Genomic DNA, 15,794 nt, shown 5'->3' with positions numbered 1-15,794 from the left:
AGCCCCCCATCGGCTCCTTCCCCCGCCCCCGCTCCCAGCGCCTCCCACCCACCAGCAGCCCTGCCGATCAGCGCCTCCCCCTCCCTCCCTGCACCTCCCAATCAGCTGTTTCATGGCGTGCAGGAGGCTCTGGGTGGGAGGAGCAAGGGCACGGAAGGCTCAGGAGAGGGGGCAGGAAGGGGTGGAGTGGGGGCAGGGCCTGTGGCAGAGCCAGGGGTTGAGCAGTGAGCAACCCCCCGGCCCACTGGAAAGTTGGCGCCTGTAGCTCCAGCCCCAGAGTCGGTGCCTGTACAAGGAGCCGCAGATTAACTTCTGAAGAGCCGCATGTGGCTCCGGAGCCCCAGGTTGGCCACCCCTGGTCTAGGGGATAGAAACATCCCTGGGGTTGGATAGAGACCTGCCCTGTGCAGCTGCCTCCCATGCTGTGTCCCTGGAGCGGCTGGCTGGGTCCATGGTGCGGGCAGCTCTACACGCCATCCCGCCAGGCTGCCCGCAGCCTGGCCATCACCTTGAACTGCTGCACTTGGAGCACCACACCGAACTTGCCCTCCAGCGCAGGCAGCGGCTGGCCCGGGAGGACCTCCAGGGTGAACCTCTGCAGGATCCAGGCCAGGAAGAGGAAGATCTCCATCTTAGCGAGGGCTTCGCCCAAGCACACCCGGCTCCCGGCTCCGAAGGGCAGGTAGCTGGGCGAGGGCGAGTAGATCCGATTGCCCTCCTCATCCAAGAAGCGACCTGCAGGGGGCGCAGCAGCCTCATTAAAGGGTGGGACAGCATCGTTGGTGAGATGTTTCCTTATGTGTGGGGTACCTGGGACTGTGGTTGGGGGACGGAGCTGTTCTACAGCAGAATCAAGCCAGCTCTCCCCCCTTCCTTCATGTTCAGCTACTGGCCAAAGGGCCTGGGCAGACCCCCACTTGTGTGGGGGAAGTAGGGGCTCCAGGCTGAAGCTGGCACAGGACCAGGAAGTGCTGGCTTTCCCTCACAGCCCCAGCCCGGAGGGAGAGGTGTAGGGTGTATCCTGGCCCAGTCACACGGTGCACTTGGTGCCTCTCATAAGGGCAGAGACCTGCCAAACTCATCTCACACGTCCCTCCAAAGGGCTGTGCCATGGTGCCAGCTTGTGGTGCCAAGGCCCGATTTGTAGCAGCAACCTGAAGGCGTGAGCACTGCATCCTAGACCCGGTCTCCGACACTCCCCATCCCACTTGGGTCTGTCCTGATTCCCTTGCTCCATTCGAAGGAGCGAGACAAGGCCTCTGCACTTGGAGCCTCTCTGATTTATCGCCAGCCCCTGTGTGCCCCCTGATCCTGACCGCACTTGTCTCCTGGGAAGAAGCTCTAGCCTGGCACAGTCCAGCCTGCATAAGGTTAATCCAAGGTGGGCCAAACTGGTGCTGCATGCAGGAGGCTCCAATGCAGCTGGTCACCTGTGGGCCCAGCACTGCCCAGAGGGAAGCGGGTCCCATTGCTCAGCAGCGCCCCCTTCTGGATGCTTGAGGAGCAGCGTCACTAGGCTCCACGCTGTCCTCCATCTGGGAGGATGGGGACTGGGGACTTGAGGGAGGGCAGCACCACCTAGCCCAGGGAGCCCCCCAAGCTAGAATGAGCCCCTGGCCGCAGGTCTCTCCGCCAGTGATCTGGGCCGCAGCCAGCTCCAAGCTTTGTTTGGCGGCAACAGAGAGGCAAAGTCTGGCACTTCTCAACCCAGCCTGGCTCAGCAATGACCCCGTCGGCCCGGGGGGCAGAGATGGGCGGGTGCGGATACTAAGCCCAAAGCTCCAGCCAGGAAGGGCAGAGAAAAGGACGCACCTGGGTTAAACTCCTCTGGCTTGTCCCATTCCTTCTCGTCGTGGTGAAGGGACCAGAGGTTGACGAGGACCTGGGCTCCCTTTCGGATGGTGTATTCCCCAATGCTGCAACGTGGTGGGAGAGAGAATAATTCAGTGTGTCGCTCTGCCATCGCCTCCTCCCCCTGTCAAAGGAGGGACAGGGCTGGGCCATGAGCTGGGATGTGCCCAGAGAAGTCTCACCTGGTGTCCGTAAGGGCCACATGTGGGAGCAGCAGAGGGGAGACAGGCCGGATGCGCAGGACCTCGCTGATAGTGGCCTCCAGGTAGGGTAGCTGCTGCCTGTCGCTGAGCTGGGGGTGTCTCTCGAAGCCGATCTTCTGATCCAGTTCCTCCCGGATCTTTCTCTGCACCTGGGGGCACAGCCCAGCCGGGCCAGCGTTAGCCGAGGGCGGGGATTGCTAAGGGCTACAGGTCTCCCTATGGCAAAGCATGGCACTTTGGTCCAGCTACTAAATGACCTGGGTAGGGTACGTATACTACTGCCCCCTAGTGGATCGAATGAGGACCCCTCACTGTGTGTCTTGGGCCCTGTAAGGCCAAAAGCTAATGGAGATTCTCTGTCAGGACTGTCTGAATTCTGTCCCTAGCTTGGTGCACAGCAGAGCCCCAATCGATAGGTCCCGGCGGGGCCGGGCTTTGTCACAACATTGACCCAAAACCGCCTGTTTGGCCCCTCCAAGCAGGACAGATGTGAAAGATTGGTGGGCCAAACAACAGCTGTTAAATGCTTGCCTGGGTCTGAGCGGGATTTCCAGGGACCCCGGCGTCATTGAGGGGGACCCTAGCCCAAGCCAGGTAAGGGATAGCTATTCCAGAGGAGGTTATTAGTCTAGGACAAACAGGAAATGCCTGTGGACCAGGCCGCTGGGGACACGCTCATCCCGCCCTCCATGTTCAACAGCCAGCCCTGGGGCCACTCCAGGAATGGCCTGGAGGAGAGGGCACCCTAGAAAGGGACATCTGAGCGCTCTTCTCCAGCAGGCTCTGTGCTTGGGGGTGGGTGAGGGGCGGAAGGGCCACGTGGGCAGGGGGGACACGCGCACCTCCGGGTAGTGAAGCAGGTAGAGCACAGCCCACTTGAGCACGGTGCTGGTGGTCTCGACGCCCGCCCCGAAGATGTCGGCCACGGTCATGAGGATATGGTCGTCTGTCAGCTCCAGCGGCAGGGCCAGCTGGCTGTTGTTGTTCTCCATGTTGAGCTGGACGCGCAGCAGGGCATCCATCAGGTCATTGACCGAGTCACTGCCCAGCGCTTTCTGCAAGGGGGGCAGGACAGCAGGGGTCAGAGGTGGCCGCAAGGGGAGCTAAGCAGCAGGGCCCTTCCTGGCCCCCCTCTACTCCTCAGCGTCAGTTCATACGCCGGGAAGATCCAACGGGCCTAGGGGGTGGCTGTCCCCTCCCCAGCCAGAAGGACCCCCACCAGGAGTGGATGAGGAGGTGTGGGCCTGACACTCCAAGCTATGTGAAGGTGGCCATTCAAGATGGACAGGAGCAGCTTCTTTGCCCCCACCTGTGGCTAAACCTCCCACCTCCCCAGCACTCCTTTCCCCGGCCCAGCAGGGGCTGGGGACAAGGGCAACGTTCGGCCCTGCCTGGGAAATGACTGAGTAACAATACTAATCCTGGATAATAACACCTCGCTCTCACCAGTACATCTCACAGTGCTTTGCAAAGGAGGGGGGCAGTACTATTAGCCCCATTTTACAGATGGGAAATCTGAGGCACAGGGAGGGGACATGACCTGTCCTCGGTCACTCAGCAGGCCAGCGGCAGAACCCAGCTCTCCTATTCACTAGGCCTGTCAATGGGGCTGGAAAGTATCATTAGCCTCATGTTACAGGTGGGAAACTGAGGCATGGGGCGGGTCCGTGACTTGGCGCAGGCTGCACACTGGGTCAGCAGCAGAGCTGGGAATTGGACCTAGATCTGCGCTGCTGCAGGACGTTTCTATTCTACCCACTCCAGAGTGGGGTGTGGTGGCAGAGCTGAGCGTGGGGAGCCCAGGACTGGGGTAGCAGCAGGGTACTGGAGTTCAGGATGGGGGTGCGCTAGCAGGGCTGGGGCACGCAATCCCATGCTGTAACCCTTCCCCACTGTACACCAAGCACTGAGGGTGTGGGAAAAGTTTCTTTTCCTTAGAGTAAGGTGAGGGTTGTAATGGGTGGGGAAGCGCTTGTAAACCCCTCCCTTCATACAGCCCCACCTGTCACAGCAGGTGCTGTGTACTCCCATCCCCTGAGTCATGCTGGTCAGCTGGGGATCCTGCTGCCTGGGGACAGATCAGCAATGGGGGGTGCAGATCCCTCACTGGTCCCTGCTGCTTCCCCACTGGGGCTGGCAGGGCCTCAAGGATTTGGAAACGTGGGGTGCAGATTGTAGCAATACATCCCCCTGCCCGGCAGCTGGGTCCCAGGTCTGAGCCCCTCCCCAGGCCTGGCCCCATGTCTGTGCAGCCTGTGAGCGGCCACACTGAGCTACCTACCTTGTGTTCCTTGAACTTCTTCTGCAGCAGCTGGTCTCTGACCTCGATGCAACTCCTCAGCAACGCCAGGTCCTTGTTGGGAAAAACCTGCAGGAGGAAAGACCGGCGGTGACACCCATTCACTCCACTTCATCTGTGGCAGGTGTGTATCCCAATCCAGAGCAAGTCCCCCCTGGTTCCCAAACTAGCCCTGTTCCTCCAGAGCCCTGGGTCTCCCAGCAGGTCCAGCTAGAGGGGCGCAGGTGGCCCACCGGGGTCCATAGGACCCTTGGTGTCAGGTGCCTTGTTTGGGCAGCGAAACGCTGTGGTCCAGAGTAACCCACTTCTTCTTCTTTTGAATGGCTAGGGTAGGTAGCAACAACTACAAATGTCTAGCGATGTTTGAGAGCCAGCACATTGCTGCAGCAGTGAGCTGGGGAATGTCCTTCAGGGAGCAAGACGACAACCTTTGCCTGGTGCTTTTGTTAAGTGCTGGTGTTTTGTGTGCTCTGTGTTTTGTGCAAATCCACCAATGTACCGAGGTCATCAACTGGCCACTGGACGTCGTTTTACCGACCTCCCAGTGAACGTAGCGACAGTTCTATAATCACCCACTGACTTCAGTGAATTCATGCCTGGTGCAGCTCCAGCCACCCTGGTGCTGAGCAGAGAGAGGTTCTATGGGCTACTAGGAGAGTCCCAGCCAGCCCACTTTGGCCAGTGAAGAGTGAGGAGGGGCAAACTAGAGGTGGACTAAGAGCGACTGACCATCTCCCCTCTTCAACCACCCCCTCCAGCTCTCACCTGCAGCCAGGGGAAGATGTCCACCAGGCTCTTTTGGCCCACCGTGTTCACGATGCCTTCATTATACTGCAGCATGGCCTCAAACTCGGGGTCCCCTCGCCTGTAGCAGGAGTTGAAGCACAGCGAGCACACCACATTGGTAACAGCTCGGTTGAGCTCCGGGGCCATGTCCAGGAGGGCGTCCTGAAAACTGCTGAGAGACTCGCACAAGGAGGCAGCTTCCCGACAGACTAGAAGGAAGGGGAGAGATGGTGGTGCGTCTGGTGAGCACTGGGGCCTAGCAAGTGGGGAGAGTGCATTGAGCCTGGGGTGTGTCAGCACAACTGGGGTTAGGGCAGCTCAAACTGGACAAAGGGGGGGCATGTCGTGCACAGGGCTAGAATAGCAGGGGGGCTGTGGGTCGGGATCGAGGGGTATTGATATCGCTGTGGGGGGAGCCCATGACTGGAACAGCATGGGGCTGTGGGTCAGGATCAAGGGGTACTGGCAGCGCTGTGGGGGGATCCCATGACTGGAACAGCAGGGGGGCTGTGTGGGAGGCAAGGAAGATGAGACTGGAAAAGCAAGATATGTCCCAGCTCATAAGTCAGGCCCAGGAAAACTCGTGGATGATTTTTAAAAATTTCCCGGCAGCATCACGGGCAAAGTATCGATTTTCCCGGAATAAGCGCAGCCACCAAGTCCTCCCCAGACTGATGTGATTTCCCTGCAGGAAGGAGGCAGTACCAGGCATCCATGTGGGCTGATTTCATGCTCGCTGTGGCTCGTAGCTTGTTTTCCAAGCAGCGGTGCCACTAGCTATGTGCCTCGCCTACAACCAGCTGCTGACCCCCTCCGAACTGCTGCTCTGCTGTGACACTGCCGTGCTACGAGCCCCACTGAGCACAAGACCAGCACGCATGGATGGCCACTTCCACCACCCTGCTGTTGGAAAAGACACAGTACGGGGCTAATGCTGTGATTTCCGCGCAGGCAGTGAAATCTTGCTTTTCGCAGGGCCCTAGTCGTGATTAAGGCATGTCAGCAGAGCTGTGATATGCAGAGCCCAGGGCTGGGATAGCACGGGGCCTGCAAGGCGAGATTGTGACTTGCCCAAGGTATCTGTGGCGGAGCAGGGAATATAACCCACTTCTCCTGGCTGCCAGCACTTCACCCTACCCGCTAGCCCATCCTTCCCCTCTGCCGCGGTTGGCCGGCCTCCCTTGATGCAGAGGCAGGGAAGTGACACTTACTGATTTTCTCCAAGGCCAGCGTCCCTTTTCCAAACATGGAGAGTGACGCGTGGACCTGCTTGCGCAGGAATTTCCAGTGTGGGCTGTAGGTGGCGAAGGCGATGTCTTTGCCGTTCCTGGTCAGAATGTCCGTGGTCACCTGAGGGCAAAGAGAGGGACATAGCAATCTCCTCTGCTGGCAGGACTGTGAGACGGGGCGAGGGGGAGCCTGGCCTGGGAGCCAGCGATGTCACCTTGCCTCTTCTGCACCCTGCTTTAGCCCATTCTGCTTGCCTGCGGGCCCAGCCACCCTGAGCATTGGAGCTGACCTGAAGCAGCTGTGCAGTGCCCAGCTCCTCCCGGGCCCAAACGGCTGAGCCAAGGTCTAGTGCTCTGCATGGCCAGGGCGGACACATGGGGCTGCCTCCAAGTCCAGGGCGCTGCGGGGTGAACAATGGGGACAGTACCTGTAACCTGCATGGCACACAGGAGCACCTTGTCTTGGGCACTGGAGGCCCCCTCTGGATATTTAAGGAACAGCAAGGCTGGGATTCGACAGGGGAGGAAATGGGCCAGCCTGGCCTCTGGCCCGCAGGTCTCTGGGGTTTGGTGCCTGAGCTTTGTCCTGTCTGCAGCTGGAGTTACAAGGCTGATGGAGTGGCAGCGTGGCGTGGGAGCATGTCTTCCTGCCCTGCACACTTGGCTGCAGTTCCAGTCTGATTGGTTAGGGTTGGGGGAGCAGTCTTTCACCTCCACAGAGCCCTCCTCCTCCCACCCCACACTTTCTGGCCCTATACAGGTGCAACGCCACTGGGGCTGGCAGAGTTGCACCTTTTGCACACCTCTTGGACCAATGGTAAGTTTGGCCCTTTGGGGCTGTGTAAAGCCCTATACAGAGTCAGTGAAACCATCCCTAGAGCACATTTCATCCCAGAGCATCTACGAGCGCTTTGCATGTTATGCAGGCACCAGAGCAACTTAACCCAGCACTGAAATGCAGCCACCTCTGGGATGGAACGCAGCCCCACTTTAACAGTGCATGCCAGTACCACCCAACAGTTTGGGACGAGAAGTGGCGTGGCCTCCCCCATTGAAACCAGAAAGGGAATGTGGTCAGGGCAGGAGGTTCCTCAGGGACACATACATGTCCCTGGACCTGCAGCCTGGATCAGCAGGGTCACTCTAATGTTGTGGGGATAAATAAAGCAAAGGGGGGGAAAAGCTGAGTGGCCTTCAGGAGCCAGCTGTGAGTAGAGACGCTGCCACGGTTGGGGTCATTACTGTCACATACTGAAGTAACCCTACTGTGACCCAAGAGACCCTCTCAGTGCCAGCTGACAAGGGGTTACAGGCATAGCCGGATTCTGGGCTGTATATTCTGGTTCACCAAAGAATGTTTGGTGAGGTCTAAAGGGAAAGCTGGGGTCACACTGGTCATCAGAGGCGTTGTGACATGTATGTACAGAGACTACGTGAGGCGTTATGCACAGAGACTGGAAATACGGTTTAACGTCTGTACCAAGACAGAGTTGGCCAGACAGGTTTTCTGTCCGAGAAAGGATGTTTGTTCCCCTTTTTCTCTGTCGGCGTGTAAATAAAGCATAGGAAGCTAACACAACGGATGCAGATCCGCATTCCAAGTCAACAGAGAGACACGAACACAACAGGGAAGAGCACACCGAAAAAATGAGCGACGGCCGGGGTGAGGGGTGATACTGCTTCTGAGGACAGATAATGAACTTTGGGGATGCACGGAGAAGACAAAGAGGACACCCCCTTCTCCTGCACCTCGGAAGTAAACAGGCAGTGCATTTATACCCATGAAAACTGGATCAGAACCAGCCTCGGTCAAAATTTGGGGTGAGAGAAACTGCTGTAGGCAGGAGGTGAACCTGTGAGTTAGTCTCTGGAAAGCATGGTATCATTTTGTTTTACGTGTACCTCTTTGTTTCCAGGCTCCTTACTCACCAGCTCCTGAAGCTCTAAACTCTGATAACAAACTTAGCTGTGTTTTCACTATAAATGTAGTTCTGGGCTGCGGTGTTAAATCAAGCGCTGGTTTGGGGCTGAATCTGACCATCTGGTGCAGATACTGTGCCTTTGGGGACAGCAAGCCTGGGATTTCTGAGTGTAGCCAGTGTCAGGGGCTGGCTAGTCCAGGGCAACGCTTCAAAGGGATGTGGGGAGTGGGGTGCACCTATTGTTGCCCTGCAAGTCAAAGTAAGACCTAGCCCGGAGGAGAGTGCTTGGCTGGCTAACAGGCTGGTGGTGTTAGGAGCTGGCCTCCAGCTAAACACATGCAGGATTCCTGTATGCTGGAGGTTGGGAGGTAACCAGGTGACTCACGAACCTTGGTACCCCGAGAACCAGCCACCTTTGTCATGAGGGTGCCACCCATATGAATAAAGAGGCTTTAGTTCCTGCACAGCAGCTCAAGGGTTAACAGGAGCATGGTTCTCCCCCTGTGTGGGACCTCAGGCTGGGGGCTATGAACAGGTTGGGGAGTCAGGGGGTGGATGGGTCTCACAATCACCCCTCCCCTTCTTTCTGGCTAGATGGGAAGGAGGGGAAATGTGGGGGTCACCGTAGTGGAAAGGGTCTGACCCACTGCTTTAGTGTGTTTAGCACCTGTCATTCAATGACCTCAAAGCACCGCAAGGTGGGGTATTATCCCCCTGCTTTTAGAGATGGGGAAACTGAGGCGCACAGCAGGGAAGTGCCTTGCCCAAGGACCCCAAGCTGGCTGGGACTAGAACCCAGGTCTCCCACCCCTGTGCTCTACTCTCTAGGCTTTGCTTCCTTTCTCTCCCAGGCAGCTAGAGGGACAGGGCCATTAGGGTTACTTACTGTGTGGGGCCGGCCGGCGAAGGTCTTTCCCTTCTTCAGCAGCACCTCCTTGGCATGCAGGTAGTGGTTCACCACCACCATGTACTGGGAGCCCATCTGCAGGGAGTAGAGGCTGCCGTATTTCTTCTGCAGGCGGTGTAAGAGGAGATGGAACTGGCAGTTACCGGTCAGGTGCAGCAGGCTCCCAATGATGGGCAGGGAAGGCAGGCTCCTGGGGTACTTGGGCCTGGGCTCTGCTTTCCCCTTTGCAAGTCTCCAGGAGGAGAGGAGCACCAGCAACAGGAGCAGCACTCCCAGGAGTGGGACCATTGTCCTTCGCTGTGGCTGTCGGCTCTCCCTGGAGCAAGTGAGGCGCGGTCCCTTATAAGGGCTTTCGCTGACATTGCCTTGGCTTGGGGTTGCCTGTTGCCTTGCGGAGGGCTGTGTTATCAATAGCTTGGAAGATAACTACTCACTTGGGCTGGAACGCAGCCAGCCTCCCGGCTGCCAGCACAGCAAGAGCAGAATCCGTCTTTAGTAAGTTTGGCTAATTGAGCTGGTCTTTGCAAGCTCCTAAAAATCCCAGCAAACCCCCAGCAATATCAACATGGGTTGTGGGTTTGGCAGGCAGGGAGGATCAGCAGTGCCTCATAGGGTCAGAGCTAACCTAGGAAGAGTTACCTTTGCCAGGATGCGTGGCAAGACTTTCTTATTGTTATGTGCATTACGGTAGCAGCTAGAGGCCCCAAGTGAGATCGTGGCCCCATTGGAGCACGTGCTGTACAGCTGCATCGTGAGAGCCAATCCTGGCCCCTAACCATTTACAATCCAGTTAGACAAAGGAAGATTTTGACCCCATTGTACAGATGGGGATCATTCAAGGAGTAAGAGACTGGTCAAAGGTGGGACTTGAACCCAGGACTTCAGAGTCCCAATTCAGTGCTTTAATAATCATGAGCCCTTTCTTAGTGCAGATAAACTCCGTGGGGACCAGCCTGCTTGTGCAGGGATCTGGGCAGCTCTCATGAGCTAAGCAGCCTCGGGCTAGTTCAGCAGTACATCGCTGGAAGAGCTGCGAAGTGCTGCAGGAAGTGATGTTGGAAATCCAGTAGAGGGGTGGTCTTCCCCCTGAATCAGTAGGGAGCCAACACCACTGGATCTCCCTCCTTAAAACCCACTTCTTAGAGCCATCCTCCCCTGTGGAATTCTTGCCTGATTTACTGCATACTCTGGGAGGAAGGAGCTAGAGAGGACGCCAAATATCAGAGCTCCGAGAAGGGACCATGGCTGAGTTTTTATATTGCCAAAGTATCTGCATAGGGGCTATAGGGAACAGCCAAGATAACTAAATAGCACAGAAGGACAGCTTTTATGGCTAGCCACAGCAGGCACATTAACAGCGTCCATTCCCCAAGTGATCATCCTGCTGACCTGGATAACAGAGGCCATGGGACTTCCCTGAATTCGTTCCTGTTTGAACTAGAGCAGGTCTTCTAGAAAAACAGCCAACTGTGATTTTTAACATTTGCTAGTGATGGAGAATCCACCCTAACCCTGGGTAAGTTGTTCCAGTGTTTAATTACCCTCCCTGTTAAAAATATGCACCTTTAATGCTAGTCTAAGGCTGTCCATTTTCAACTTCTAGCCATTGGCTCTTGTTATGGATTTGTCTGCTAGACTGAAGCAGCCTCTAATATCAAATTTCTGTTCCCCACATAGGTATTTACAGACGGTGATCGTCACCCCTTAACAGTCTCTTTCATCAGCTAAACCGATTGAGCTCCTTGTGTTTGTTACTATTAGGCATGGCTTCCAATCAATCGATCATTCTCGTGGCTCTTCTTTGAACCTTCTACACTCCCACAGGGTTGCATAGGTGTAAGTGGGAGAGAGGGTGATGCATGCGGGGAGCGGGGGTGGGAGGGGAAGAACTCAGTTATACTCTGAGATCGCAGACTGAGATGGAAAACCCAACTGGAAGCATAGCTAAGCTGAGAGTCACTGAGGGATATTAGACTGACACAGGTGTCTCACCTGAACCCACCCGTGCAGTTTTCCAGTGAGTGGGAAGGAAAAGCAAGTGCCTCTGGGGTGCTTTGAAATACCAAGGCTCTACCATTACATAGTTCCACTGTATAGAAAGAAAGGCAGTTATTTTTCGATCAAACAGGAAACAACTCATAAGGGAACTGGCTTCTTTTGGAATGGCCTTAAAGGACTCTTCCTGCTCTGATGCATGGCCTTTCCAGGTCCGTAGGAAGTACCACAATGGCAGATGTACTAGATGACGTTAAAAAAGTCCTTGTGCCATATAACAGCTACTCCTGTGTTGGCAGCACATTGGGTGAACACAGCTCATTGGGTGAACGCGGCGGTGCCCTAGCCAGGGATTGACCCAATGCGGGGGGGACAGGTCTCCAGCCGGAAGAGCCGAGGCAGAGGACGGAGCGGGGCAGGATCCCGCGTGGTGGGGGAAGTGGGATTCCTCTCGAAAGGTAGCCTGGAAAAGGTGGGCCTAGCAGCCCTGAATCTTTAGCAATGAATGTGGATTCCTTTTGCACCGATTCCCCATGGGTTAGACAACGTGAGGCAGATTACAGAATGGGAGAATCACTCTGGTGAAAAAGCACCTCTAGCTCAGGGGCTCCCCCGCTGCCCAAAGGAAGCCCTGAGGGCCAGGTGCAGCTCTCAGGTACATGGGTGCAGATATGGAGAGCCTCTGCTGAACAAAATGGCATTGCAAGGGATTTACCTCAGAGCAGAATTTGGACCCCAAGTCTGAGACATAAGGCAACTTTATTGGCTGCCTCGTGCACATTCCCTTCTCTGAGTGCACCAAGAGCAACAGAGGGCCTGGTTAGCTGGGGCCACGACCACCTGCAGGCATTCTGAGTGCTCAGCAAACGTCCCACGGCACAGGGGGAGGGGCTGAATTTACCCAAGAAGTTTGCCTCCAAAACTTTGTACCCATTCCTCAACTGGCCCTCTGTGACAGAACAGCCGCTGGCTGTGTGTTCTCTGGGAAGAGGCGGGCTGGGCCGCGGTGTAGTGCTGTGGTTAAGTACGGCTTCACCTCTGCCTTTTTACAGCTTGAGAGCTGTGTGATAAAGCAGCGCTTTGTTTTCTGGCTCAGTCTCGGGGTATTGTGTACATGTACCGTGAGTGCAACTTCTCCCTCTGCTCGAGGGAAATGAGCCCGGCCTGACATGAATGAAGGCGACACCGCTCTGCTGCCACCCAGGGTTACAATACACTGGGGCTCAAAGGGGTCTTCCGGAGGGCAGTTTCCTACCTACTGGGTTTAATGGCCTGATGCAGCCGTCACCATGAAAGGGAACTGCTCTAAGATTGGAGAGTGCGGAACATACGTCAGCAGGGGTATTGTGCAGTCTAATTAACTTGTGGAGCAGTCTGAGATGGTGGGATGGAAAGTTCTGTAGAAGGGCAACGTATTTTTATGAATATTATTGCTACTGTGTTAATGGGCAGGACAAGGGGCAATGGGTTCAAACTACAGCATGGTAGATTAAATCTCAGGAAAAACTTCCTAACTGTAAGAACAGTAGGACAATGGCACAGACGCCTAGGGAGGTTGTGGAAGCTCTGTCACTGGGGGTTTTCAAAAGGAGGCTGGAGCCATCTGTCTTGGATGGTTTAGCCACAACAAATCTGACATCTTGGCAGGCGGTTAGACTAGATGACCCTTGTGGTCCCTTCTAACCCTTTGGCTCTATGAATGACTAGCTGCCCCTTTACGATGAGCATCTTGCTGAGGCTACTTGGGTTTACATCTGGTTTCAGTCTGGTCAGGTTCCTTTTTGCCATGGATCCAAGACTCCATAACATCCTTCCAGCTACCGTTGGGAAGGCTGATGCTGTCTCAGCTTCCTAGCATCCCCCCTTTTCCATTCTGGTGGCCTCAACAGCTGTCCTCGGTGGCTGGGTTCCCTTGAACACCTCAAGGTAATGGCCAGGACGGTACTCGGAGCGTACACTTAAATGGCACGGACAAGACGGTATGTTCCAGAGTGAAGATAAATCACGTGTGCTGCAATTAATGGCTTGTCGTGTTGGCCGAGCTCCGAGTTCTCTCTCTGATGCTACCTGATTTCCACTGTACCCTTGGGGACAGATTCAGCAGAGTGGCCTCGAAGAGGTGCACAAAGTCAATTACTTTTCCAAGGGTTTGTAAAGCTACTACTTGGGGGAAGGAGATGGGGGCAGTGAGAGGGGAAGTAATGCAAATGACAATACAGGGGAGGGGATGTAAGCCTGCATTGTGCCTCAGTTTCCCCCAAATAAAAAGGATAAGACTTACCCATGAGAATGAGTGAGGGGAGCTCTGAGGCACATGATCATCTGCTCTAATCTCCTCGGAGACTCTCAAGTGCTATAGCCGTGCAAAATGTTATATTAGCAGCAGTACATTGGTAGTATGTTAGCAGTCATCCTGCCTTTAAAGCAGCTGGTAAGCAGTTTATTTACAAGAAAAAAGATGACATGTTTCCTTGGGCCAAGACCAGCAATGTCCTTCCCAAGCCTGTGTAAGAAGGAAAGCAATCTCAAGAAGTGAAAGCTTGGGAAGAGGGTTATAATACCAAAGGAGTGTTGGCCAGTGGGCAGTGCAGGGGTCTGGGAGCTAGGACTCATGGGTCCCATGCCCAACTTTGCCACTGACTTGCTATGAGAATTGGGGCAAGTCACTTAGCCCTTCTGTGCCTGTTTACACATCTGCAAAATGGAGTTAATTATAGAATATCAGGGTTGGAAGGGACCTCAGGAGGTCATCTAGTCCAACCCCCTGCTCCAAGCAGGACCAATCCCCAATTTTTGCCCCAGATCCCTAAATGGCCCCCTCAAAGATTGAGCTCACAACCCTGGGTTTAGCAGGCCAATGCTCAAATCACTGAGCTATCCCTCCCCCCATTATACTCCCCTGCCTCTTGGGGGACGACTGATTCCCTAGTGTCTGTAAATCACTTTGAGATCCTCTGATGAAAAGTAAGTAAGACGCATTGTTATAGTTCTGAAGTGGACACTTTGAATTTTTCCTGTGCACACTGAGGCCTGGTCTATGCTTAGAGCTTAGGTCAGCTTAGCCATGGCTCTCAGGGGTGTGAAAAATCCATGCCGCTGACCGCTGTAGCAAAGCTGAGCTTGTAGATGCAGCTAGGTTGATGAAAGGATGCTTCCTCCGACCTCGATACCATTGCTGGGAGAGGTGGTTTTCCTACAGTGATAGAAAAGACCCTTCCATCAGTACAGACAGCGTCTACACTACAGGTTACGCTGACATACCTCTGTGTCGTAGCTACGCTGCTCTAGCCCCTGTAGCGTAGACAAGCCTTAGTAATCAATGAGAAGCGCAGTAACCAACAGCCGGGTACGTACAGGTCATTGGCTCCCAAGGCAGTTTTGTTATTCTAGGTTGCTCACAAGTGCTGAATTGGATGGCTCTGCTGCACTGTACATGCTGGTTTATTAGTGCAAGCTGGCCCAGGAGCACTGCACACACTTGCTTGTTAGCAAAGGGTAGATGAGGAGGGCTGGGCTGAGGCCAAAAGGTTGTTATTTTAGTGTTGTTCATCTTGGCAAGTGCTGGGCTGCTGTCCCGGGTGCCTTTATTTTAAAGACAGCAGAGGTGTCTGATTGCAAATCATTCAACTAGGGAGAATTAGCTACATGGCTGTAAAGAAATTTGCCAAGGTAGTAATTTGAGCATTATCTGTACCCTGTTCCCATCCCCACAGACAAGAGCCCTGCAGCTGGGGACCATAAAACTAAGCGTCTGGCAGACACTGTGCATGCTTGACCCAGCCTCTGAGCTGGACTCAGCACTGCCAGCTGGTTGGGATCAACAGGAAGGGCACAACCACCGGGCATACCTCTCAAGAGCCCCCTGCTGTGCAGGACATCCCACAGCTGGCCCCGATTTTTGAAGTTGCCCCATGGTCCCACATGGCCACTGGAAAGTCCCGGGGTCATACGGGATTTGGGAGTCAGGTCAGTGTTCCCACCGGCAGATGCTCCTTGTTTCTGGGGCAGGGCCCCACTGGGGTGGGAAGTTCCCCTATGTCGTTGCCTGCCCTGGTTTGGGAACACTGGGCAGGGCAGCTGTGTGTTGGGGGGTTGAGGCTCCTTGCCTGTGGCTCGGCACACATATGTCACTGTGGAGAGCTCACTATTGAACCTGTTGCTGCAGAACACTGCCCCCCCCCCCGCCTCAATTTCCCCACCACACTGACAACGTGCTGCCAAAAATCACGTGGAGGGGTTGGGGCTGAGAAACAGCTTGTTTGAAAGGGCCAGGATGTGATCAGGGATTGCACATCCCAATACAACTGAGTCATCAGGAGCAGCTGCCCCAGAAATCTGGATCACTGCAAGGGAGTGGGGTGGTGGGGAGAGAGGAGAGGGGAGCGACATTGTCTCCTTTCCCATACGGGACCTGGGAGGGATCCGGCTGAAATCAGTCTGTGCCCGGGCTACTATAGCAAGGATTCTGCAAGGAAACTCTGCTTTAATAGTGCAGGGAGTTGGCAAACCCCCTCCAAACAAAACATGTGGCCTAGGACCTCGCCCAGGGCGGGGTGCCATGGGACTCCACAAGGGGTCACTAACCAGGGCCATGCCCCTCAC

General features: G+C 55.2%; 1 protein-coding gene across 1 annotated transcript; it reads right to left on the bottom strand.

The window, feature by feature from the left end:
• Positions 1-387: 387 nt before the first annotated feature.
• Positions 388-9,485, bottom strand: LOC102945773 (steroid 17-alpha-hydroxylase/17,20 lyase). Its single transcript, XM_037905035.1, has 8 exons — positions 9,177-9,485; positions 6,351-6,489; positions 5,119-5,348; positions 4,336-4,422; positions 2,897-3,109; positions 2,034-2,203; positions 1,813-1,916; positions 388-735 (listed from the first exon to the last, which is right to left on the bottom strand). Exons 1-8 carry the CDS (start codon positions 9,483-9,485, stop codon positions 467-469), a joined length of 1,521 nt encoding a protein of 506 aa, XP_037760963.1. The 3' UTR covers positions 388-466.
• Between the last annotated feature and the right edge of the window lie 6,309 nt (positions 9,486-15,794).

This window comes from Chelonia mydas, chromosome 7 (genome assembly GCF_015237465.2).
Source record: "Chelonia mydas isolate rCheMyd1 chromosome 7, rCheMyd1.pri.v2, whole genome shotgun sequence".
Taxonomy (NCBI): Eukaryota; Metazoa; Chordata; order Testudines; family Cheloniidae; genus Chelonia; species Chelonia mydas.
Note: the sequence above shows the minus strand (reverse complement) of the source record. Positions and strands in the feature narration are given on the sequence as shown.